Source organism: Electrophorus electricus, chromosome 8 (assembly GCF_041902795.1).
Source record: "Electrophorus electricus isolate QZ-2024a chromosome 8, ASM4190279v1, whole genome shotgun sequence".
Classification (NCBI taxonomy): Eukaryota; Metazoa; Chordata; class Actinopteri; order Gymnotiformes; family Gymnotidae; genus Electrophorus; species Electrophorus electricus.
This window is the reverse complement of record NC_137504.1, coordinates 19912543-19940353: the sequence shown is the minus strand read 5'-3', so window position 1 is coordinate 19940353 and position 27811 is coordinate 19912543. Positions and strand designations below refer to the sequence as shown.

General features: G+C 37.9%; 1 protein-coding gene and 1 long non-coding RNA gene across 3 annotated transcripts; both read right to left on the bottom strand.

Annotated features, from left to right (window-relative positions):
• Positions 1-34: 34 nt before the first annotated feature.
• Positions 35-16038, bottom strand: LOC113586948 (guanine nucleotide-binding protein subunit alpha-14-like). Its single transcript, XM_027025384.3, has 7 exons — positions 15831-16038; positions 13299-13483; positions 7003-7157; positions 6627-6755; positions 5600-5729; positions 5338-5491; positions 35-4625 (listed from the first exon to the last, which is right to left on the bottom strand). The coding sequence occupies exons 1-7, from the start codon at positions 15949-15951 to the stop codon at positions 4426-4428; spliced, it is 1074 nt and encodes a 357-aa protein (XP_026881185.2). The 5' UTR covers positions 15952-16038; the 3' UTR covers positions 35-4425.
• Positions 16039-22310: 6272 nt separating this feature from the next.
• On the bottom strand, positions 22311-27758 carry LOC145658987 (uncharacterized). Of its 2 annotated transcripts, none has more exons than XR_014124908.1 (3): positions 25541-27758; positions 24114-24298; positions 22311-22766 (listed from the first exon to the last, which is right to left on the bottom strand). It is a non-coding gene; the product is annotated as an uncharacterized LOC145658987 (long non-coding RNA). The 2 variants fall into 2 exon arrangements; XR_014124909.1 differs by lacking the exon at positions 22311-22766 and adding an exon at positions 23737-23940.
• Positions 27759-27811: the final 53 nt, after the last annotated feature.

Below are 27811 nucleotides of genomic sequence, written 5' to 3'. Positions count from 1 at the left end.
CACAGCCAGAGAGCATGTGTTTATTCAGCAAACACTATCTCCAAAGAAGCCACTTCAGACATGAAAATTTAAAAGGTCATGACATGAGTGCTGTCACCCTTCATTGGTCATCAGAGACAAAGAAGTCTGAACCAATTGGTCACAAAAAAAGACATGAGATTACCCTCCAGATATTGTCCATAATCTATTTGAGGGCATAGTTCCTGTAGAACTAGTATGGTGCATTGAAGTGTTTGTCTCACTCTAGTATTTAGTACAGTCCAGGGTAAATTTACCAATGCCGAGAGTTTGGGAATAGACAGTGAACAAAAATAAAATAAAACAAACACTCAATGACAAAAAGGGAAGCAAACTATTAATACAAGCTACAGAAATAAACCACCAACATAAACGATAAAACATGCAGCGCAAACACAAGGCATGGAATACAAATGGAGGTAAGGAATAACATCTGAGTTAACAAGACACAGGTGATGCAAAAGAGAGTGAAAACCAAAACAAGGACTGGAACTGGAATGGAGAAAATGAAACAATAACATGAAAACAGGGAAACCATGGAGACAGAGATGCTAGGAGGGGGGCAAGCACGACAGGGATAAAACTAACCGCCCTCATTTGTTACCTAAAACTTTACAACAAACGTTACAGGAAACACAATAGATGGCAACGCCAATGAAAACTGGTGTCTTCTTCAGTTAGTTCCTTTAATTGTTGGAAAACAAGTTCCCAGTGATAAACCTGCTTGGTAGGTGCTTTTGGATTTAAAGAATACTGCAGAATTGGTTGTTACCCGTGTTCATAGTCCTAAATTGATTGCATATTTGGAGTGCAAAATCCTAATTCATCTCAAATCCAATGTGGCATACAGAGCAAAGATGATGAATTTTCTAATTGTTCAATTAAATATGAAGCCAATTAATTTCTTCCTAACCAAACATATGGGCACTGTTGTAAAATAGACCCTACAGACTAATAACCTTCTTGAAAGTGATGATCATTAATCTATAGAGCTGTTTCTAAAGAAACACTACAACAGAGCTGTTACAAACAAATAAGGCTTTTAAATCACACACAATACTACATAGTAAGATACTAAAAAGTTGGTTTTGGTCTTTTCATGGGATTTACTGACAATAAGAAAAAAATAGAAAATCACCAGCCTTATTCTTTTAACAAATATTAATGAACAATAATATACAATTAATACACTACTCAGGAATGAGGATTCGCAGTTCTGTTTTCTTTGTAAACTGAATAGCTTTTTGGTTTACATTTACATTTTCAGCATTTAGCAGACACTCTTATCCAGAGCAACTTTCTAAAGTACTTTGTCATCTACTTCTAGAATGTACCCTAGCCAGTACTGCAGGTTCAAGATACCGCTGAACTAGAATACTGCTGAAATGCAGGAATCAATGCTGATAACTAAAAGAAGTGCAAAATAAGGATAAACTTTATATCAGATGACCACAATAAGCATCTGATAAACAAACAAACCAAAAAATAAGTACTAGACTTTCAGTTACTCAACATGGGTGCATGATGAATGGTAATTTCAATATTTCACAAATAGATAAGTCTTCAGTCTACATTTGAATACTGCAAAGGAAGTTCATTCACCATCTGTGAATCAGGACAGAGAATAGTCTCAACGCTTGTCTTCCATGAGTCTTGAAGCATGGTGTTTCAGTCAGAGGAGGATGGGCTTTGAAAGGAGGGCTTTTAGTCTTGGTTCCTTCTCAAGGTTTCTTCAATATGCTCTAAGGAGTTTGTCTTTGCCACTGTCTCCCTTGGCTTCTCACTGGGGACTTAGAATTGAACATTTGTAAAGCTGCTTTGTGACAACATCTGTTGTAAAAAGCGCCGTAAAAAATAAAAAATTTTGAGATGTATTTGAGGTTCAAAGTACTCAAGGTTCAGAACAGGCTTTGACCACTGTCATTATGTATGGTGGTCTATTTTTGACTTTGTAGGTGAGCATCAGGGTTTTAAATCTAATGAAACTACAGAATGGAACCAGAACACCCAAGACAGGGAAACCATGGAACATGGAAGCTATCAAGTTTTGCAGTATCAGTTGGCATAACTAAGTAAATGTAGAATGGCATTTATTAGAGGGTATTGGTGACTTGATTATCTTTGTGCATTTGGTTCTGTGTAAATACTAGAAAACAAATAGTAGCAATCTAAAGACAATTTTGTTGGATTGTAATAATTGTGCTGTTTCTTGGAAGTACCTGGAAATCTTGGAAAGAATTCATGGAAGCTCATTACAAAGAAATATTGGACAGGAAAAGTGCCTAACTATTCTCAAAGCAGCAAATCATCATGAGCCAAATTCTAAATACTTAAATGTTTATAATTGCACTATCAAGACACTAACATTATTTGTGCTCATCATTTACCACCAAGTCCACCAATCTGCCAACACTCATCCCAAGTGTCTGCCATTCACAATATGCCAGCAGACAAAAAAAGAATTTCATGGTCTACTAGGGATTATACACCAAGTGTCCCACTTCAGGAACTGCTGACGAATGAGTCAGTGTGGTGGCTGGTTCAGTAAGCAGGAGTTAGCAAGCTGAAGGTGAAGTTTGGATGCTGCCATATCTTCTTCATTCTACAATCTAAAAGAAATGACTGATACAAGACGATGCTTCTGAAGATATTCTGGTGGCCCACAGCCTACACTTCATGACCACTGTGCAGCGCTGAATTCAGCTCAGACTGAAAAAGGGCCATTGTTCTATGCTCGTCAGAAATTCAAACCATGTGTACGGAATGTGTATTAAGGTACAATTGGGATTTAATGTGATCACCGGTCACTTGAAGGTATTGTGGCCATACACAGATACAACTCCAAATACAAAAGTATGATGTAAACATTGTATATACACCAGGCAAAGACATAAAAAGGTAGCTAGTGCATTCATTAGAGTAATGTAAAAAACACTGCTCGGTGAATCTTAAGATACTGACCTTGGTGGCAAAAGAGCAGCCCTGACTCAGAGTTTTGCTGCAGCAAGCTACAAGGCTTATAATTATCCCTTTTGCAAATGGACCACACTGGATGGCCACAGAAAATAAAGGATGGTAACCTGCTCGAGTATGTAAGATGAGAGAAGTGCCAAGGGCTTACAGCATATTCACCTCAGGAGGGGCCACATACAGGAGGAACACATGACACTTAAGACATTACTAGATTGTCTCTGCTGTACACACTAGCTCCTCCACACAGCTAGATGTTGATGACGACTCTGAGCACACTGAGAGATAGTGACAGGGAGATTTTGGGACAATGTCATCCCCACCTGTGATGACTATGAAAAAGAAATCCACTCGCACGAGGGCTTGTCATAATTTAAATGTCCACAAGTTGCAATAAAAGACTATTGAAAAAAGATCTTTCCTTAGAAATATGAGCCCTCATGTTGATTGTTGCTTGTTTAATTCAACTGAGAGTGAAATTGTAGTATGTCTTCACTTTATGTTAACTGGGATATAGGACTTTTTAGTTTAAAATATATTTACATTATCCAAATATTTAAAAGTTAAAGTACAAGTTTTTTTAAATTAAAAATGGTATACGTAGTATGCGAAGCTGTCATACGGTACACCCCTTTCCATATTAAACTGTATAATGGTATAACCCATACCAAAAGGAACAGCTAATCAGATGCAAAGGTTTATGTAAACACATTTGATTTTTTTAGTATAGTAATAAAAGTGCAATATCCAGATTTAAAATGCAAAAAGTACTTATGCATTATTGAAGACAAAACTCAAAACAATGAAAACATGCAAGAATCTTGAAAATACAACAGTGTATTCAAACAATGACACTTGAAATAAATCTTGCACTATTAGGAATATTCTATTTATACAGTATATATATTTCAACAAAACATAAGACTTCAAATTGCAAGACAAAATATACCATAAACAGGTAAACAATAATCTCTACATAATACACAATGTCAAGTCCCTACAATTTTGTCAGTAAATGAATGCTTGAACATTTTTGTTTAGAAATTAAAATGCATTAAATTTCACACTGTGATTAATGTTTTTAAGATATAGATCCATGATCCTCAAAAACTAGAGACTGAATTCTAATCTGGTTTCGATTTGATAACGGACTAGGGCACAGATCTGTAGTTCTATAAGATTACAGATGGACAGCATTCACAAAGTAAATTAATAAGAAGTGTCCATATGTCCATACTTTCCACTGAAATTAATAAATTACTGGCTAGATGTTATTATTTGAAACGTTATTATGACTGTACTATACTTTTCTGGCATCTTCCTACCACAGGCTAAGAGACTTACAAAACCTGGAGAGGGCACAATTTAGCCTCTAACTAAGAGTAGTAAATAATCATCTGAAATATAAAAGCCATATACTGTATTCTGTATACCTTTTTAATTCAAGTTGAAGTCAGTTAAGTGGATTCTCATAATGGTGTCTTTCACATCTACAAAGATTTTACGGATATTTTCGGTGTCAGTGGCACATGTTAAATGTGAGTACATACGCTTGCAGTCTGTACTGAGTTTAGTGTTCTGCTCTTCATACATGTGGCGAATAAACTTCATTGCTGTATCTGCATCCTTCTTAGGGCCTGGGGAAAAAAAATACAACTTATTGAAACATTTTGAAAAAATGTTTCCTGCATAGCTTTTTTACTCTAATATTTCGAATCAAGTTAAAATTTATTTATAGGATATGGCAACCCAAAATTTAAAAATATTTATATAAAGTGTCCTCTTTTATATATTTTAAAACTCTGTTGTATCTTTTAAAAAATGTAGTAAATTGTTCCATGTAATTAACTAAAAAGAATGGTAGTCCACTTTCACACTTCTCCCCCTCCAGAGGGATATGAAGAAAAATGACAAAGCCCCTGTTTTCCAAAAGCATCATAGCGTTATCATCTTAAATGAAATGAGAAATATATGAAAATGTATTCTATAATAATAATAATAATAATAATAATAATAAGATTAGTCTGGAAATTACAAGATGTAAGCAAAATTGCTAAGAATTTCCAGAGTTGCAGAAAAAAATGTTTTGTTCTAAGAATTTTTAATCAGTAGTACAAAAGCTGTGCCAACAAGATACAATCGTTTAAAAAAAAAACAAAAAAAAACTGAGCTTCAATTGCGCATACTTTCCCATTCTGCTCATCCTACTAAAATATGGCAATAGTGTCATAATTGAGATTTTTCCCAGAGCAATAATCTTAACTCTTACTGCTTGAGCAGCAACAAAACTATTTTGTAAATATTGCTGTTTCAATAGTTTTGGTGGACACAACATTTTTTAAACCTCACCATTGTATTTAGGAAAGTAGTCTTCAAGGTGGGACTTGGAGATTTTCTCTATAAGGAGGTCTGTTTTGTTGAGGAAGAGAATGATGGAGGTCTCATCGAACCAAGGGTAGGTCAAGGTGGTCTTAAAAAGAGCCAAACTCTCCTCCATGCGGTTCTGCAAGGGGAGGGTGTGTAGACATTTAAGATACCTTTTTTTCCATTCCCTCTGATTCAATTTAATCTTCTCAGTTTTTATGAGTAATAGACTAGAACGGTATCCCACCTCATTGGCGTTTTCAAACAAGACCTGGTCATATTCATTTAGTGCTACCAGGAAGATTATAGAAGTCACATTCTCAAAACAGTGAATCCACTTCCTCCTCTCTGACCGCTGACCCCCCACATCAACCATTCTGTAATGACAATATGTGCATGTTTTTTTTTTTAATGAACCAGAAATGTGTTACATATCAACACATTTAACATAAACTAGTCAAATCTGGGAAAAAAACTAACAAATACCTCTTAATTAGGAAAGCAATTCATATTTTTAAAACCTAAGGTGTTGTAAAGCGCTTACTGTAGAAGTATCAACACAAACCTCACATTTTTTTATGGATATTAATGCTTATGTCTTTTACAGTTTCTTATGAATGGGCTATTTTGAGGGAAGAAAATTGATCAAAATGAATCATGCAGATGATGACAAATAAAATAGTTAAATGCTGCTGTGACATTTTCTAAATATTCTAAACTCTTGACAGGTGCTGAGGAGTAAAATAAAAGATATTCTGGTAAAGGAACATGATGTCCAGTAAACAAGTTATATCCAGCAGAGTAATCCCAGGTTTGTTGTTAAAATGAATGATACACAGAGTGATCACCGGTTTCCTATTAAAACTAAATGATACCCAGCAGAGTAATCCCAAGTCTGATGTTAAGCAAGTTAAAGTTACATCTCAGAATGTAGACAAGTACAGGCAGGCCTGAAAGAAAGAAGAATTGGCCCAAACTGGTCTCCGTTAAGGCAACAGGCAAACCAGGATGACACTAGTCATGAAGCTCCTAGGGGTCACTGAAAGCATTTTATGGAACTGAAATAGGATTTTAGCTGCCAACCTTCTCTTAATTACTTTGCTAGGAAATATTTTGGTAATTTGGTGATTACAGAGGTCCCCTTAAAATTCAAGATCTAATTTAAAGATGAGTTGTGTGAACAGAGTAGTTTAAAGTGAATTAGAAGGTGCTGGCAGTAATTACACTACACTTATTTTAGCCCAAAGTAACTTTTTTTAGTACAAAAGTTTAACCTGAAGATAACAGAGCCGAGGTTGAAGGGGTACTCAATAATTCCAGTGGTAGGAAGTCTGACTCGTAGAACATCCTGCAGGGTTGGCACGTAAAGAGAAGCAGAGATTCTGTCTATGTCATCCAGGTAACTAACAAACAAAAACAAATTCACAAATAATTAGAAGCACTGATGCAGATTGACCTACATACAATGTCTACTAAAATACAAAATCATACAAAATCTATAATTTCTTGATATTATATTAGTGACATGACAATTATTTACATAAGTTAAAAAAAAATATTAGCCACAAATCCATACTGATTGAACTTCAAAGTCAGCAACTGAATAGGCAATCACTAGCCAAATAGAAACAGAGAGGACCAGGAACTCACTATTTGGCTGAATCTGAGAGCTGGTACTCTCTTCTGCGCTCATAGCATTGCTGCATACCATGATCATTCCACACACTCTTAATTGCTTCAGCATAGCATGCCTCCATTTTGAACACAGTTTCTGGTGTCATACTGCTTAGCATAGGAACAAATCTCTGGAAAATGAATGCACATTCACAATTATAAACTAAAAATAAATAAACATTCTGACTCTGACTTCACACTACTCATAAAGTAGTGTACATTTGACATTCAGGATCATGTTCATTCTCAAACATTGTATTGTTTAAAATGAGATGGAATACAATATACCACAATTACAACTTATCACTATAAGGCATAAATGAAGTCTGCATGAAATCTCGAAGTATGAAAGGCATATTTACCTGTGAAAAATGTTTATAGATTTTAGTAGATTTATTTATTAAAACTGATGTAAAAAAACCAAAAACCTTATGTCCAAAAAAGCCTTAGTCTATAGTAGGCCTGACAGTGCTATTTCTGCACTAGCCTATTTCCAGGTTGCTTTAAACTTATTACCCCAAATGAAAAGAGCTCAATTAGTCAATTTCCTTACAACAGCTGGTATATATCTAAGTGATGGTCAGAAATCATTAGGTGAAAGGGTTTGAGAGATTTTACATTTTTTTATGAAACAGAAGCAAAATTAATTAAGACAAACTCATCCATCCTGAGGCCTTGGAGACTGCCATGCAAAGATTGACAGCTCTCAAAGATTGGCTGTTGATTGGCTTCCACGAGCCATTCAAAGTGTACTCTTAGTGGCAGGGTAACAGATCCAAAGCTGTTGATATGCATATGGGAAAAGCATATGGGAGAAGGGACATCACAAAACAACAATGCCCAGTAGATGTTGAGCATGAGAGCAGACCACAACAACCTCCCTGAACAGGATCCAGTAACCATCATGCTAGCAGACATCCTAGAAAAGGTCTAATATGAAGAGCTGTACAGCCCCAGGCCCTGACATGGTCCACATCTACTGGCTAAAGAAGCTAAACTGCACTCCATGAGCATCTAGCAGCACAAATAATCCAGCTGTTAATGGAAAGAAGGGGCCCTGAATGGTTAACTGAAGGCCAGACTGTCATGATCCTGAAGGACCCCCAGAAAGGGGCAGTTCCATCCAACTACCAGCAGATAACCTGCAAGCTCTTGTCAGGCATCAGTGTGGCAAAGATGACTAGGCACATGGCTCAACACATGAGCAGAGCCCAGAAAGGCATTGGAAAGAACACCAGACAAGCCTAGCACATGGTGGATAACACCAAAGAGATCAACTAGACTGACTACCAGAAAGCCTATGATTCATTTACATTTACGGCATCCAGAATGACTTTGTCATTTACTCATAGGCTACATCCTAGCCAGTATAGTAGGTTAGAGTCCAATATACCAATAATCTATTCAATGCTCCACACGTGTATCCTGTAATGCTTGAGGATGTATTACATCAGCAGGACTTTAAGAACCTTCATAAAGAATTCAATAGGGCTGTGGAAGAGGACCCTCGAGGTCAACTTCAAGCCAATAGCATGATTCACCATCAAGAGCAGGATTTACAAAAGGTAAAATCCCCCTGCTGCTTTTCTGCATAGTCCTGAATCCCCTTAGTGAAATCATCTCCAAGAGTGCCTATGGTTACTAGCTACAGAATGGAGCAACCATTAGCCACCTCCTCTACATGGATGACATCAATTATATGCCAGAATTGAATGAAACCTCAACTCATTAATTCATCTCACCAAGGATATACAGCAACATCATCATATGTTGGATGGTTACAAGGGGAGGATAGGTAGTTAGGACTACCTAAGGGGATCATACTATCAAAAGGTAACAACAGATGTTGAGGGCAGCTACAAATACCTTGGAATCCCAAAGGAAACAGGAAGAGGCCACAAGGAAAGCAGCTAGAGTGAAATACCTACAGAGTGAGATAAGTCCTGAGAAGTCAGCTGAATGGGAAGAACAAAATCCAGGCAATCAACAACTATGCTCTACCAGTCATCAGATAACCCTCTGGCATAATTAGCTGGCCAAAGGAGAAGATAGAAGTAACTAACATCAAGACAAGGTAATGCACAGAGGGTTTCGTCCAAAATCCAGCACTGTATACTAAGCCGAAGCAAAGAGACTGGGGATTAGAGAGTGTCAGAGCCACTATCCAGGATGAAACATCCAAGATCCAGGAGTATGCCAGAAAGATGGCCTCAACTGATGAAGTGCTTAGTGAGTACATCAGACAGCAGAAACCTGAGGTGGATGGGAATGAGGAAGAACCGGAACCATCGAGGGAGGACAAACCCCTGCATGGTATGTACCACTGGCAAATAGTGGAAGTGGCTGATATGGAGAAATCCTACCAACTGCTGGAAAAGCATGAACCAAAAGACAGCATGAAGGCACAAATCATGGCAGCACTGGAACAAGCCCTGAATACAAGATCAATAGAGGCTGGGATCTACCACACCAGACAGGACCCAAGATGCAGGCTGTGCAAAGATGCCCCTGAGACAATCCAGCAACTAACAGCGTGATGCAAGATGCTAGCAGGCAGAGTATACTTGGAAAGTCATAAACATGTGGCTGGCATAGTATACAGAAACAAAAGGTAGTGGAGAATGTGGTGGAGTATGATTGCGCTAAGATCCTATGGGACTTCCAGATCCAGACTGACGAAATGTTAACGGATAACCAAATGGACATAAAAGTGAAGGACAAAGAGCAAAAGAGGGCCATAGTGATAGATTTAGCAATCCCAAGTGATAGCAACATCAGGACCAAGGAACACAAAAAGCCTGAAAAATACCAAGGGCTAAGAGAAGAGTTGTTAAAGATGTGTAAGGTGAAGGCAACAGTGGCTCCAGTAGTAATTGGAGATTTAGGGGATGTGACCCCCAAACTGGGATAATGGCTGTAGCAACATCTGAGATATCCGTCCAGAAGTGTATAGTACTGAGAATAGCTAAAGTCCTATACAGGACCCTCCACCTGGGAGGACTGGAAGTTGAAAGGAAAAGGAACTTGAAGGAAAATATACCATTATGTGCAAAATAATAGCAGTCTAACATCACTAATGTATTTAAAATTACTGATTTTGGCAGAAAAGATAATACAACATGGGAAAAGAATTCATGACTAGGTGTATGGGCAACAAACAGAATCAACAGTCATGACATGCATGCTGCTAATTGCGTGTAATTGACTCATTTTATGAAAGGGGCATGTTCAAATTAATAGCAGCATAGAGTTCAACTAGTGAGGTCATTCATTCTATAAGGAAACAGGTGTCAATTATGACAAATGCTGTAAATGTTTGTTTTAGTCCTTGCTCGGTGAGTAAAATGGGTCATTCCAGACATCATACCACAGGAGAAAGAACTTTGATCAAGATGTTGATTGCAGAGGGGAAAACAAAGTGTAGAAAATATTTGGCCGCTCAGCTAAAATGATCTCAAATGCTTTAAAATGGCAAACAAAACCCAAAACAAGTGGTAAGCAAAGAAATACTACCATCTGCATAGATCATAGAATAACAAGAATGGCAAAGAAGCATCCAATGATCAGCTCCAGGGATATCAAAAGATCTTCAGTTAGCCAAGTACTGCAACAACCAGAAGACACCTACGTGAAGCCAAACTATTTGCAAGAAACCCTCAAAGTATCATTAATAGGGAAGAAAAAAAAAAGTGAAAAAGTTAGTTTGCCAAAGAACACATTGACTGGCCTAAAGAGAAGTGGCCAGTCAATGTGTTCTTTGGACAGATGAGAGCAAGATTGTTCGTATTGGGTCCAAAGGCCACAGACAGTTTGTGAGATGGCCCAAAAACACTGAATTCAAGTCACAGTACACTGAAGACTGTAAAACATGGAGGTGCAAACAATTGTTTGGGGATGTTTCTCATACTTTGGAGTCAGACACATTTATCGCATACCAGGCACCATGGACCAGCTTGACTATATCAAAATACTGGAACAGGTCATGTTGCTTTATGCTGAAGTGCCCTTCCAATGGGTGTTTCAGCAGGACAACGGCCCCAAACGGGCAACAACCTGGTTCTAGACCGATAAGATTGATGTTATGAAGTGGCCAGCCCAATCCCCAGACTTCAATCCGATTGAGAATTTGTGGAGTAACATCAAAAATGCTGTTTCTGATGCAAAACCCAAGAATGCAGAAGAACTGTAGAACGTAGCCCAGTCATCTTGGCCTGGAATATCTGCTTGCAGGTGTCAGTTGACTCAATGACACAGATGTAAAAGCAGTTATCAGAAATAAAAGGTTATACAATTAAATATTAGTTCAGTTATCAACAGAAAGACTAAATCTCTAAACAACTTTCTGTAACTATTTGAGTTTCTAAATGAAGCCCATTCTTTTTCAGTTCAACAATTGATATCTCCATGTTTTCTTTTGGAATTGAATGTGCAGTGCTCCCAGTGCCTTTGTGCATATGGAAATAAATGCCATTACAAGGATTGAGCTCTCAGTTGTTAGACACATATCTAAAATAATGTAGACCAATAAGATGGAGATTTAAGCAGGATGCAGGAGATCAGTTGTGCCACACACACACAGAGGAGCAGATGTGGGACACAGGGCAGGGGCACATTGACGACACACGTGCACACGCTCGGGGGAAGGGCCATAACATGACAGAGCCCCTGCCTGACTGCACGACTCTCGGCACACCAGCTTATCGGGCTGCGGCCCCGAAACCAATGCCAAATGGCGAGGCCAGGGGACCGAGCCACCCAACACCGGCCAGCATGAGCAGGATCATGACAGACAAGGCCAGATACAAAGGGAGACACGCCTGTGAGGGAATCACCCTTTGCTGATTTGGGGTGCAGTGACTTCCGTGCACTTGTTACAGGAGGTGCACCAGTTGCTTTGCCCGTCTCTGGGGTGGGTACTGGTGACACCTCCCCCTTGCCTCTATGAGACTTGGGTACCAGCACACGAGTTCCGGGGCTGTGTGCCCTAGTGGAGGGAATTTCCTTCTTTGTGCCACACAGGATGGTTCGCTCACTACCGAGTGTTACCTCCTAGGTGGAGCCTCGGGCGGCATCTTAAGTGCCGGAGGCTCGTCGCTCTCAGTGTCTGCAGACTCTACGTCACTGTTGGGAGGATCCCCATAGAGCACTTCCTCCACCTCTATAGATGGGTCCTCCCCATAGTTGAACCCCAAGTCCGACCACAGACTAATATCACTGCACTCCATAATCCGTAACCCTCGTAGAAGTCCATGTAGGGGTCATAGGACCCAGCAGAGTCTGCTTCCACGTGCCGATCCTCAGGGTCCAGCTGCAGTCTGTAGGACTCTGCAAGGTCCGACCCTGGACCACACTCGGGGCCCCCTGAAAATCATCCCGTGGCGGCCTCCTTCCCCATGGTGGAAGTACGAAGCGAGGCCAGGATGATGGAGGGTCTTGCTGTGCAGGTTGTGAGGGCGTTTACCTCCTTTCTTCCCCTTCCTTTTTTGCTCCCCTTCCCAGGTATCCTTTGTTGGTCTGCGTTTCTGTAACGTTGGAGGTTTAAGCAGGATGCGGGGACAAGTCATGTCAAACACATCTTTATTTTACAGATCACTTTCACCTCTAAACACAGACTACTACTTGGATCAAACAGCGACAACACAGACACGTAAACGACACTTATACATGCACAATAAATGACAATGAGGAGCAGGTGTGACCACATTGAGGAACACGCACACAAGAGGAGACGTTCGGGGAGGAGCTGTACCATGACGTACCAGAACTTGAAGGAAAAAGACCACCCAGAGGAGAGTGAGTGGGATAGATAGATATTCACACACCATTCACTCTCCTCTGTATAAACATGTATGACTTCACTGCAAACTCTACATATTTTACTACAACTAGTAAACAGTGCAGTTACTGTATACCAAGTATATAAAAAATTTTTAAAAGTATATGGAAAACCCCATGGAATTAATGTTAGGATTTATACACTTCCAGTTTATATATGAAAAGTATCCTACTACTACTACTAATTCAGAAGCACTTTGCCAGCATAGCTGATGAAGGACCTCTGTCTAAAACATTCTGTGGAATGTACTTTAGCACTCAAGTTCCCATGTATGAACTTTTGTATGTTAAATGGTAAATGTAGCCTGTTTTGATCAATCAAAACTAGATTGGAGTCATGTCACAAAAATGTTGAATATTAAACCTTAACGCAGACTTGTATTGTATTATGCTAATAGTAATATATGTGCATGTATATGCATACAGCAAGTTCTTACTGTGTTTTTGTCATCTAAGAATGGGATATGCAGTGTTTCCATTGCTTGGATGAGGGCTTGAATCGCAGTAAATATGTTCTGGAACACCAGCTTGGTGTAGCCGCTTCTGTCCTCCTCTGAGAAACCTTTCCCGTGGATGATTCTCATTTGCTTAATGAAGGTGCTCTTACCACTCTCTCCTGCACCTAGAGACAGTTGAAAACAAGGAAGAAGTGTACTTGAGTACTGTGAAAAATCTAAGAACCTATTCTTAGTCCATCATGGTTATAAGCAATCCTTTGCATATCGTTTTATATCAGCCCTGCTGCGGATTTTCCAACCTCCATTTACTTAGGAGTCTGGTGAGAAATACAATTTACCAGTGGGAGGAAGAGGGGGGGGTGGGGGGAAGCCACAGTTAGATTTCGGTTCCAGATATGGATACCTGTGATTTATTTATTTTGTTGATATTAGCTTCTTTATGCTCCTATGACAAATATACATTTCAGATTTTTACATTTGTTAATCAATACACAAGTTATGAACTTCACTTGATTTTTAGCCAGTTTATCATGCAAGTCTGAAGGACATGTATGGATTGTTTGGGCATCAATGTAACCCTAACTTCTAGGCACAAACATGGGCCAATGTGCAGACGAAGTGACTGAATCAGGAACCTGTGCACCTTTTGCAGTGACTGGTTGGGTGAATGGTGCAAGTTATGCTCCTCAACGGAAAATGCACAGGTATCACTACATAGGCCCCTCCAAAGTTATGAAACAGGTGTTCCACCTTGCCACATTTCCCTTCTCAGGCCTGTCATACCTCCCTGTAGGAGACCCCTGTGTACACCCCCCACCTCCAACCCCCCCCCCCCCCCACCGGATGGACAATGTCTTCTGAATTTGCCATGAGGGCACTCCTGGAGCTCCTCCTGTGGGACCTCTCCCCTCCTTCGCACACTAGGCAAGTTGTGTCCTCAGGAGTGATGCTGGACCCCTTGCTGAAAGCCAAATTCCATCATTACCATGCAGTGCTCTGCTACCCCTGAACAATAACACCTGGGAGATGTAGCTCATTCACCCCTGCTTGCTCAGTGATGTTTTCCCTCCCAGTGCGGTTTGTCTAAAACGAAGTTTGTTCTTATGCACTTCATTCCATTTCTTCCCAGTGTGTTCAACCATGACAGACAGGGAAAATTCAAATTCCACAATTACTGGGATAACCATTTTGATAATCAACTGCTCCAAAGGAACTATATATTTTTTTTTATTCACATTGATCATTTATATGCCTTCAGATACCATTTTCAGTACATTGTCTAGCACTGTCCACATAAAAGTGAGCTGTTGAAAGCACTGTAATCAAGTTTTACAAAGAGGTGAAGTTTGTTACAGAAATGTTGAGAAACATGAGGAAGCATTCAATTTCCTGCATTGATCTCTTGAACTGGCTGAACTGAGACAGGCCCATTGGTGCTTACTTAGCTTTTTGGCACCATTATACAATATTTAACAATGTATACTATTCCCCAGACCTACTATATTATGCCATTTCAGAATCTATCGATAAAACGTACTTCCTGGCCAAAGGTCACCACCTGGATTTAACTAAGCAAATGGGCAAGAGCCTCCCATTGGATAATTACTGCATGGGTGATTATGTTTCAGCTGGCAACAAGTTATTTAACCTTAACTGATGCAGTGAGTAGCTTCTCATTTGTTCAACAACCATGTCAAAAGACATCCTGTGGTCAGGGAAAAGATGTTAACCCGTTTCAGAAAGGTTGAATTATTGGCATGCATCAAGCAGAGAAAACATCTAAGGAGATTGCTGAAACTACTAAAATCAGGTTAAGAACTGTCCAATGCATTAAGAACTGTCCAATGCATTATTAAAATGTGGAAGGATAGTGGGGAAATATCTTTGAGTTCCAGAATGGAGCACGTCAGGATAAGAAGAGAGGTGGCTGAAGTGATGCACCATCATGCCTAGTGACTACCATACAAGCCTGTGGGGACAATGCCATGATCTGGGGTTGCTGCAGTTGGTGAGGTCTAGGTTCAACAATGTTATGTGCTCAAAGAATGAAGTCAGCTGACTACCTGAATGACCAGGTTATTCCATCAATGGATTATCTTCCCTGATGGCAGGGGCACATTCCAAGATGACAATGCCAGGATTCATCGGGCTCAAATTGTGAAAGAGCATGAAAATTCACACATGGATTGGCCACCACAGAGCCCAGACCTGAACCCTATTGAGAATCTTTGGGGATGTGCTGGAGAAGACTTTGCACAGTGGTCTAAATCACCCATCAACAGTAGATCTTGGAAATATTAATGCAACTCAACAGAAATAAATGTGATCTTGCAGAAGCTTATGGAAAATGCCACAGTGAATGTGTACCATAATCAAAGCTAAAGGCAGTGCAATGAAACCAAGTTTAATGTCTATAAACATTGTAGATTTATAGCAATTGTGTTTAAATTGTCTGCTAGATGGTTGTGAAAGACAATGAATGAGTAAGTGTATAAAATTACACAAACATACCTAGAAGTAATAGCTTCAGCTGTCGTTGTAGGTTCCTGTTGTCCATTCTCAGCTGTTTCTCGATCTGTTGGTGAATTCTCCTTCTCTCCCACTCTTCATCAGACATGCAACAGAAATTCATCTTCCCAAACCAAAATATAAGCAGGGTAAATAATCATTGGGAAAAGCCGGGCAGCTTCCCTTATTGCATGTACAAGGAACTGTACTACAGGAGGGTTCAAACACAGAATGGTACATTCTATATGCTAGACAGGTTTTACCACAAACCAGCTGTAGATTTGCTCATCTAGATCTAAATGGGGCATGTTGTAGGACAACCCAAGCAATGCACTAGACTTGAACAAACTGCAATCTTTTCATTTCTCTCAGAGAATAGAACTCTCCTCTCACCAACAATCCTTAAATGAATACATGGGAGATTCATTTACAAGCTGAAACTAAATCAAGTGTGTAATTGAAGTCTCAATTTTAAAGACAATTCTTTGAAGAAAAAAAGTGAGATGAAAGTGAAAAACAACATTTAAACTTGGCTGTGTATTGTAATGTCAAAGGAAATGCATCTGCCTCAGTGCCACACCCTCACTAGTCAGCAACATCCAGAATTCCACACAAGTCACCCCACCCCCCCAAACAATGTATATAAATCAAGCTCTCCTGCTTTCTAATTATGTGCCCAATCAGGTTCCCTATTTCTGGATTACAGGGTTTAATCACTTTAAAAAGTTTTAGCAGGTGTCAAAGCACTTTCAAATCTACTCCCTGCTAAACCAAGAGAGAAAGAAAAAGAGAAATGCTTCCTCTTATAACCTAGACTCCAAAATAAAAGTCACAAACATCCGACTTGCAGTTTTTACAGTTGTTTCTCACACTCAATACCATGTACACTTTTCAAAACCCATAACACATTCGCATCAATAGAGTGTGACCTAAGTATATACTATAATACAGGAGGGGAGGTAAGCGAGAGCGAACACACATGCGAAGTGCCGGCGTCTTGGATGTTACCTGAAACGGAACTAACGAAGGAAACCATAACGAGTGGGACAAATAGAATAAATAATACTAAATCTAACAAACAGAACCAAAGACAGACAGCAATATGTCTGTGTTTGTTTGACAAATACACGAACACCTTTAGCTCTGTTAAAAGTGTGCTCCCTTTCCTCATCAGGTCTCCACACCACTCCGTAAGGAAGGTTTATTACCCCACCAGGACACATGGCCCAAACTTTACAACCCCAGCTGTGAACTGGGGCGCAACAATGTCATAAAACACCTCAAGTGGATGACTTCACAAGCTAGCATACTTAGATCAAGGGAAACTTTAAAAAAGAACATGTTCCTGAAGGAACACTGGAATTTAATGTTATCCTTGTGAAAGATCTTCCTGCGAGGATCACAACGAGACCGGAAGATGATTTTTAATTGTTCCATCCCTTTCTTTTAACAAGTTCATGTTTCAGATGTATTGTATGGACAATGGATTCTCAGCGCACCTCAGTCACTATAACAGACTTCCCATCTTGACTTGTTAATCACGTATGGCCAACAATGTATTGTTGTAAACATAACAGGCTCTACATGCTCAATTTGGGATGAAATCTAACTAAGCTATCATCGCCAAACTGTTATGAAACCCACTCTCTCTCTAGTTATGTTAACTTTTCTGGTTATTTCAGCCAGCCATGAGGCCATTATATCCATGCCTTAACCTTACTATTCTAGTGTTTGCCTATTACATGTATTACTTAGTGATTACCTTCTCATCTCACATATAGCAGAGAGAGGAAGATTTGCATTATTGATAAGAGTACAGTGGAAAACTGTGAGTACAGTGTGTACAGTGTGTACAATTTCTACAAAGATAGAAATTGCACTTTCTACCTTTCTCTATCTCTTTTCTATGTTCTTCTGTCTCCCCCAGTAATCAGTTCTGTTTTTAAGTTATATACTCCTGGAAAAAATGCAACTGCTTGCTTACATATAATTGTGTGCTTTTTATTACTTATTAGAACATCCATCTAAATATGTAGACCAGGATTAAGGTAACTGATCCCACCTGTTATGGTTAAAAGGCATATGTCTTATAACCAAATACCACAACCTAACCTATTTGTTTTATTCCCCCTTTCTATTCTTTTTGATTAAAGTTCTTTACTTTTTTTTTGTTGTTGTTGTTACCCGCCAAATCTGGAGACGAGACAAAGAGGCATGCATATACATAATCAAACCTGAGAACGATCGTTAGACCCTCTCGAGAGAAGAACTAAGTAGTTAGAATAGTGTCATATTTTATGTTCGTCTTATATTTAGTGTGTTAGTTTGTCTTAAACCGTTTAATTTGTTTTTTCACTACTCCGTCAGGATAGTCAAAATTTTGTTTTACATCGTTGGTACAGTTAGAATTAATCCTTTTTGGCCTACAGTAATTAGCACTAATTAGCCAACCTTAGAGTTCTACAAAATATGTCTAGGATACGCTCTGGCACTGACACCATATTTGAAGCAATGGTATTCGGACACTGCAAGACGAACTAATTTAAGAATGAGATTGATATAACGTTAATAAGCCTTCAGCATTTCACCATTGTTAGTTGACATATTTTCCTTATATTTTAGGGTGGTGCCCCTTTTCAATAATTCATAAAATTATTTGTTTTTGCTACAATTTGTACAAGGTAGAGGTACAAAAACATTTGCCTCTGTACATTTGTCGGTTTAGCCAATCTGCATGCAATTTGCATGTCTACTGCTAGTGTGACTACATATATGAATTTAGATTTTGACTTTGTGGTGTTTTCAGACTCACATTTCAAGTACAAATACTTTTTTCTTTTGACTCAGTTATCTGACTTATTTTAACAAGTAAATATTACATAGTGCAGCTTTAAAGTTCACATAAAAGCCTACGATTTGTCCTAAATTAGAACTTCTGGTGAAGATGCATTTTTGACTGCTTGACAGGAGTAATTTAGCAGAGTGTGTTTTGCCTCTCTACTGACATGATACACCCACCTCAGTTTCAAAAAATAATAAAATTCATGAGAATAATCAAATCCCAATAATAAATCCATAACTAAACACTGGTATATATTTAAGGTATCTACATAAAATTCTAAATAAACAAACTCAGAACATACATTTGTGAAAAAAAAAAAAAAACATTAAAGAAATGAAAATCAGCATAGATGACAAATATGCTTTATTACAGGCAAAAAAATTGACAGAATTCTTGACTAGCTAGGGCTCCAAAAATTAAAACCTGAAACATTACGGGCCAAATGTTCTCACACAAAAGTGCATATAGGGGATGAGAGGGGCAGTAGTAGCTCATTGGTAAAGTTGCCAAGTTGTCATTGTTGGGCCCCTGAGCAAGGCTGTTGTACTCAGTCATAATTGTAAGTTGCTTTGGATAAAAGTGTTGGCTAAATGAGATATCTAATTTACATTAGTTTTTACTGGCAAACAGCCTAGAAGAGGCTTTTGTGGAATGTACAAGACGTTTGTGCAGTAGATAACTCTTTTCATAGCTAGCTAAGTAATTTAACAATTCACACAAAGTAATTACATTTATATCATTTAGCTGACACATTTATCCAAAGCAACTTACAATTATGACTAGTTACAACTTGAGCAATTGAGGGTTAAGGGTCTTGCTCAGGGGTCCAACAGTAGCAACTTGGCAGTAGCAGGGCTTGAACCAGCAACCTTACAATTACAAGTCAACAGAAAGCAATTACAACAGAAAGCAAAAAATTAATCAAGTAAGCAAGAATTATTATTTTCATTATAGTTTCATAGACGTTTTTGGGTAATGCCTTGTGTTATTTGTTGTTAATAGTTGTTGTGGCATAAAATGTGGCATTATATGTTTATGCCCCATTGTAAGTCACCTTGTCTACTAAATCACACAAGGCTTTTCATCAGATCAGAAAACGTATACCATACATTCAAATTATAATACTATGCATATATGATGTTTTTTTTCTCTCTATGGATTCTAATATGTGAAATAGAGGTGCAGAATAAACCCCCACAGTAATCCCCCTTGTTTAACATTGTCTGTCTTGGTGTATGTGTTTACATGTGCTTCTTGTGCCATGTGTTTTTGTTTTGCTTTAATTCTTTGTCCCCTGTTCTGCATCCTTGACATACACCTATCCTGAGTATTGTTTGTAGCCCCTCCCAGTGACTGTTCCTAAGTGGTCCTTGTTCATGTGTGTGTGTCTTTGGTCTTTGTCTTGTTTCTTGGTTAGGATTATATATATATATATATATATATATATATATATATATATATATATACACCAATCAGTCATAACGAGCAAACCAAACAGATGGGAAACAGGCAAAGAGGGTAATCCAAAAACAGGCAGAAATCCAAATAAACAAAAGAAACACACAATGATAAAAAACAGCTCAGAAACGTACCAAACGTGATGAGATTTCACAATGGCTGAACACAAACACAGCGTATAACATGACACAGGTGATAGCAATAACTAACTATGTGGCAGAACCAAAAGTAACCATAACAAGGAAACAAAACCAGGAAGTAAATAAACATAGTGGCATTGCCATGGGCACCACAATGCCACGGATGGGCAAATATGACACATTACAATGGAAACTGTCAAGGGGTAGGAAATATTTAGATCCTTAACCCTCAATTGCTCAAGTTATATTCAGTCAGAATTGTAAGTCACTTTGGATAAAAGTGTCAGCTAAATTCCATAAAATGCGAATGTAAATATATTTGCCATTAAGTGAACAGTCAGGTTTTTAAGTTGATGTGTTGGAAAAGTAAAAATAAGCAAGTGTAAGGATCAAAACTTTGGCAAAGGTCAGCTTGTGATGGCTAGATGTCTGGGTCAGAGCATTTCCTAAACAGATGATCATATGTGGAGTTCCCAATATGCAATGGTTTGTACCTACCAAAAATGGTCTAAGGAAAGAGAACTGTGAATCAGTCACATCATCATGGTCTTCCAAGGCTCTCTGATGCACATAGACAACAAAGGCTAGCGCATTTATTGGGATCTGTGGAATGTCTTGTCCATGGAGGCTACATCTCTCAACTTACAAGACTCAAAGTATCTGCTGCTAATATCTTGCTGGATCAGAGGTCTTGTGGAGTCCATGCCTCATCAGGTCAGAGCTGTTTTGGCAGCACGATAAGGGACATACATAATCATACACAATATTAGGTAAGTGGTTTTAAAGTTATGGCTGATCAGTGTATGTATCTATGAGTTTACTCTGGATTCCACCATTTGCCTTGCTCCTTGTGTCACATCTTTTTCAGTCTGTTCTGTGTCTTTATATATAGTTACTCTACATCTTTACTTTTCCATTTTAATCTCCTCCTCCTTTTTGTTGTTTTTGTTCTTTAGTTTATTCACTACATCCTTTATTAAAATTGATTGGCACATTTCCACATCTCCCTCTACCGCATTACATGTAATAAAAAATAAATAAATTGGATTACAAAGTTGTAGTTTTCTTGTTTTTTTGTTTTTTTTGTTGGTAGACCTATGGCAATCTATTTTAAGTATTCATATGTTAAGTATCGTATATACTTAAGCTTCAGTTTGTTCTTTGTTCATTTGAATTAAAAGCCTTAGAGGTTTTTAAGAATAGGATGACCAAGAAGCCTAGCTAAGGTTAGCCAGGTTTTAATGGATCTAAATAGCTGATATAAGCAGTGTAAACAGAGTAATCATAAAGACAATATCTTCCATATACAGCTACAAAAAGCCTACATGCCAAATACATACTTACATCCTTTCATATAACTTAACAGTGTTACAGTAACTCTTTAATAAGGCTACACACCTACATGAAATAACAATTTTATCCAACCTACGTAGAATCTCAGCAGTAAATGATGTAGATTCACGCTATGTGCATGTAGAGCACAAGTAGATCAAGGTGCTAGCAACTGCAACTGCCTAATATTTAAATTCTACACATAATGTAACAAACCAAGAAGATACATTTACCTACATGCTAACTATTGCAACTATATTGAAATATTCTAGAACTATATTCTAGATAACCGCAGGATACATAGCTATTTATGTAATTAAACAATATAACTGGTAGTCATATAGCTACAAATGCACATCCACAGAACATCCTGAACACTTTCTTTTCACTTTCAAGAGTTATCTTGCAAGCAGTGAGTGTTATCAGGGACACTGAGTGATAAGTTACTTTGGAATAGTTGTTATGTTGTTATATTGATATTTCCTTACCAAATGCTATGCAGCGGATGACAGTGGGGCGGATGACAGTGGGGTGAAATTGTTTTACTCATTTGGGTTTCTAGCTATGAAGGAACAGCTGATCAGATGCAGAGATGAGAAAATAGAGAATACAAGCAATAGAACCCTTTTCCTGGGTACACTAATAAAATTGCTATGTCTTTTTTTTTTTTTTAAATTGTAACAGGAGCTTATAAATTAAGCAGATAAAAAGATGAGTCATAAGGACAACTGTATCCAAAGAAAAGCAAATGTGATCTGCAATATATCCTTTGTGTAATAGAAATTTCAACAAAAAATTAACATTTCAAAATTCTAACACAAAATACTAATCACCAACATCAAAGCATGAACAGGGAAACAGTGATAAATGCTAAATACTACATGTGCAATGTATTGTCATGGAGTAGACCAAAAAACAGTGATTTCAGCAGAAGATAAATAATTATTTTTTTTGGACTTAGGGCTGTACACATGTTCTACTAATTCAAGATGAATTCCTTGAAGTGAATTCTCATAATGGTGTCTTTCACTGCCAGGAAGATTTTACAGATATTTTCTGTGTCAGTGGTGCATGTGAAATGTGAGTACATTTGCTTCAGTTCTGTGTTCTGCTCTTCATACATGTTGAGTACAAATTTCATTGCAGCATCTGCATCATTCTTAGGTCCTGGGGAAAAAATGGATTCAACATTTTTTGTAACCACAGACCATATGCTGACCATTATGCTACATTCTTATGATACCTTACTAATATTTTGAATATTTGAAAGTTGAAATGTATCTTTTAGGAGTGCAATCAAAAGTTTAAATAGCTTAGTTATGGGTTACATTTTTTAAAATCATGAAACTATAATAAACTGTAATTATTTTTTGTTTTCTCATGAATGTGTTTATAGGAGGAGTTGTAATTTTGACATGATAGTGTTCTGCTTGTAAAGGCTGCAAATATCACTATATTACACTATATATATAGTAAAGAACTGTGGTATAATCCTTATATACATAATGCATAGAATAGAGCCCAAAAGCTTTGGCCAGTGACATCAAGGTTGATTTTCTATATTCTGAAGCAGTTATGGTAAAAGACTAGCACAAAGCAAGTTTTTTGTTTCTTGCTAATAAGCTAATAAGAGATTCTTGGTGTGTTTTTGTCATCAATTAATGAAATTTGAAGTGCCTCCATATCTTGGAATTCTTGTGTATTTCACTGCCATTTATATCTTTTTCTATAACTTCTGACAACTACAGAACCCTGGCTGCTAAGGCTGCTGCACTCCCTTCCTTATGACTCCAGTCCTGATGTGCTCCAGTTCTGATGACGCCAGTCCTGATGTGCTCCAGTTCTGATGACGCCAGTCCTGATGTGCTCCAGTTCGGTATTTGGATACAGCTGCTGTCTCCTCTCTACCAATCAAGATGGTCTATATATGGACCAAGTTGGAAGACTGAAGATGGCTTCTTATAGCACAGCTCAGTTAGTGCTGACTGTGCTTAGTACTTGTTCTTGCTTTGCTTCTTTGGACTTCTAACAAAAGCCTTGTGTTTGTGCCCTCCCAGTTTCCCTGTGTATCATTTCTTACTGATTGTTTGTGTGAGCCCTGTGGTTCACCAGTAAATAGTTACTGGTTGTTGGGAGTGGTGCCTATTTGTTTGGGATTGGGGTTTGTGTCAGTTTTTTGGTTATGGAGTTGGTGTAGGATTGTATATATTTTTGCTGTTATGGCCACGCTGCATAGACTGGGGTCGAAACAGCAGTTACTCACCTGGAATCTTTTTCATATATAAAATGTTTGACATATTCACATCTGAAATCTCCCAGTGTAAAAGTTTAGTAGACTCATCTGTATATTAAATGACAATTGTAGTGGTAAATGTAGCCAGTGTTTGATGAATCATCAAATAAATTGGAGTTATATGTCACAAAAATGTTGAATATTAAACCTTAACGCAGACTTGTATTGTATTATGCTAATAGTAATATATGTGCATGTATATGCATACAGCAAGTTCTTACTGTGTTTTTGTCATCTAAGAATGGGATATGCAGTGTTTCCATTGCTTGGATGAGGGCTTGAATCGCAGTAAATATGTTCTGGAACACCAGCTTGGTGTAGCCGCTTCTGTCCTCCTCTGAGAAACCTTTCCCGTGGATGATTCTCATTTGCTTGATGAAGGTGCTCTTACCACTCTCTCCTGCACCTAAAGACAGTTGAAAACAAACAAGGAAAAAAATAGTTGTTTTTATATTAACACAAAAGTTGACTATTACTAATACTAATAGTACAAATAGTAGTACTACTAGTAGCCTATTCTTACCTTTTTAAAGCATAGTCCCCATGACCAAGCTGATACAGGTTTTACAACCTCTTTGCACAGGAGTCAGGTCAGATAACAGAATGGTCAATCAGTTACCTTACATGTTCAATTAAGTACTCGTGATCACAAAAAAATAACATAAAAAATACTGGTTATGTTGTGATGGAAAGACTACCCTCTAGTGGGTGAGAGGGATTTGTGTTATACATATATATATATATATATATATATATATATATATATATATATATATATATATATATATATATATATATATACGTTGAGAAATATCTAGGTTGAGTGTATCAGGTCCTGTGGACATTGAGGAAGAACTGCAGCATGGCTAACACATACTGTGTTAACAGATGGACTATACTTTGTAACTGTACATGTATATGGTGTTCCTGTGTTTTGAATAAAGTGGTTGGAGAAAATACTTATAAAACACGGGTACTTTGCAGCCTGGCTTTCATGGATAGGAACCGAACAAGTTTATCTCTATACATGTTTTCTTCTAACAGGCAATGTTTTGTTTATGGGAACATTATCAGGACGAGGAGGAGGAGACAGTACAATGCCTGTTTTCATATCTTCTTCCTTCTGCTCATCAACATTCCTAATCGGCAACAAATTCAAAACGAGGAAATAATACATTTAAATATATGGGATGACTTAACTGAATGAGGCATATTTGTATTTATCTAACCTCTCATAACTAATGCTGTGCGGTCGGTGAAATTTGTTATTATGAAAACCACTTATTACCTCACTGGATGTTTCTGTCAAAAACTAGCCCAATATTAATTTAATGAAAAAAGACCAAAACATGAAGCATTGGCTAGGCAGTGTCGGCTCATCTAATATGTTGGAAAGGCAGTGACGAGCTGTAACATAATTTATAACATAATAATCTAACATGGTTTTGCACCCTACAGGTGTGATGTCATGTGAAAATTCACTCATTCTATTTACCATATAAGAATATTTAAAAATTCTTATTTTATTTTGTCAATAAAACTGCTTTTATTTTTTTTAATTCTCATTTTTAAGAGGTAGGAATTTAATTCAGATTTTACAATACAAGACAATATGTGAGTATTCAATTCTCAAAACACAATAACATACCTAGAAGTAAAGGTTTCAGCTGTCGTGTCGCTTTGCTTCCTTTTTGTCCATTTTCAGTTGTCTCTCAATCTCTTTGTGGATCCTGTAACTTTCTCTCTCTCTCACATGCAACAGGCATTCATCTTCCCAAACAAGAATGTTTGCAAGTAGTGCACACCAACTGCCACTTATAGTAAGGCAACCTTCAGTGATCAATGCAGGAATAGGGGACTTCAACCAAGTCCTTAAAAGAGAAGAAGATGAAAATTCTGCTTTTCTAAACGAGGAGTAATGTATTCACTATCTAGATGAAACCACAGACTAGCTGTGGATAAGAGGCTTTCCTTTTCCTAGTCTGAATGGTGTACATTGTACTGCAACACAGGCAGTGCACTAGACCTGAAAGAGTATGTTCTCTTTCCGTCTAGAACAACCAGGTAATGAATTACACCACAAAGGACGTTCAGGTTTAGAAAATTGAATAATTTATTCCATAACAGTTGATTAGAAAGCATTTTAGATGACTGTTCTATGACAATGTTTTGAAGAACAATAAACAGCAAACTCCTATTTCTAGATGAAAGGAAAGCAACCATTACAACTTGCCAGCACAGTGTTTTCGAGGGAAAGGCAGACATTGCGTTTGCCATTCCTTCTGAATTAACCATATTAAGTGTCTAGTGAATTTAGAATTGGGGTATGACAACTTCTGAACAAGACTTAAAATCTGTCCAAAAAGACCACACCTTTCAGTCTGGGATGCTTAACGGGCAATAGAATTATACTTGTTTTCTGTTCCTCTTGATGCATGTTGTTGAACAAGTGAATCATCAAACCCTGTAACGGCAACACGAGTATCCAGATTCAACTGTAGGCGAGCATTTTCACATGGTTGGTCCATCAAATTATCAGTAAGCACCTGCAAACCATGACATCCCTGCAGAAGCCCTCTAAACATGGGTACAATGTACTGCATAACTGGTGGTTGAGCTGGACTCATATTTCCAGTGCTAATGTTTGGTCTCATGTGAAGCACAATCAGATTTCACATTTCTCAAATTAGTGAACTTAGGGAATCATGTGCTGAACCCACATGAATGTTGAGAACAGTTTAGTTAGTTTTGGAAAGCTTTCATTTTTGCCTTGGAACACAATTCTGCAGTGCTATGAAAAAGAATGAGCAACAATTAATGCTGTAACACAAACCTACTATTAGGTGCACAGTTGTTCCCAGGCTCGTGTTAACGTCTGCACTTCAGACATCCTTCACAGCTCAGCTGAATGATCTTCTGACATGAAGCTCTCAACAGTACAGAAGCAAAGGCAGAGACGGCATCATACTTTTAAGTTGAACTGATTGTCAAATGGCATTTACAGAACATTAAACTGAAGCCTTGCCATGATTAAAAACAAGTAGTTTAATTTTATATCAGTCATTTTAGGAATGAATTAGACATCAAGTTAACACCAAAAGCCCTTGGAATCATGAGGACTAGGTCATGCTTTAATTTTAAAACGTTCTGATGGCAAACATCACATAGCACTAACACCACCACTGTTACTTTCTAAAATTGCAGCCCTTCATCAATAAACATTTGTAAACCTGATGAAAGCTCATTTCAGACAAAAGGAATTGATGGCAACCAATAATACCGCTGAGATTGCATTAATCACCAAAACTTCCACTAGCAGAGTTCGGAAGTACCATGGACTTTCTGAAAGGAACACTAGGCACTCATTGTATATACCAACATTAGATTAAATCACACCAACCGCTTTTAAGATGGCAATTCGGTAAGACCGCCTTGCTTCAGTCAATGGTAATACCAAAAGCCTGTTTTCATTAAACTGACCTCTTGGTCATTCTATGTCAAACGTATTCCAGTGACATACTGAGAGTATTTGGTAGTTAATGTTAATAAAGCCAAAATTATGGCAAAAATATTTATCTATCAAGTGTGAGAAACACACAAAGAATTTCCTCATATCCTAGGCACTGACTGACAATCTAGTGACATTACACTGGCTTAACATTCTGAAATACTGATGAGTGACTTACAGTAATTTGCGAAGTGAGCGCTAATTGTGTAGGACGTTACAAGAGCAAAACAGCAATGTAAAATATCCTTAAGATAATAGAAACAGGTGGTGTGTTAAAGAAAAAAAAAATTCATGTTTAAAATATATGAATGGGACGGCTAATGTTAGTGGTGCAAATATTCATCAGGCTATAGTTATTTTTTAATATATATATATATATATATATATATATATATATATATATATATATAT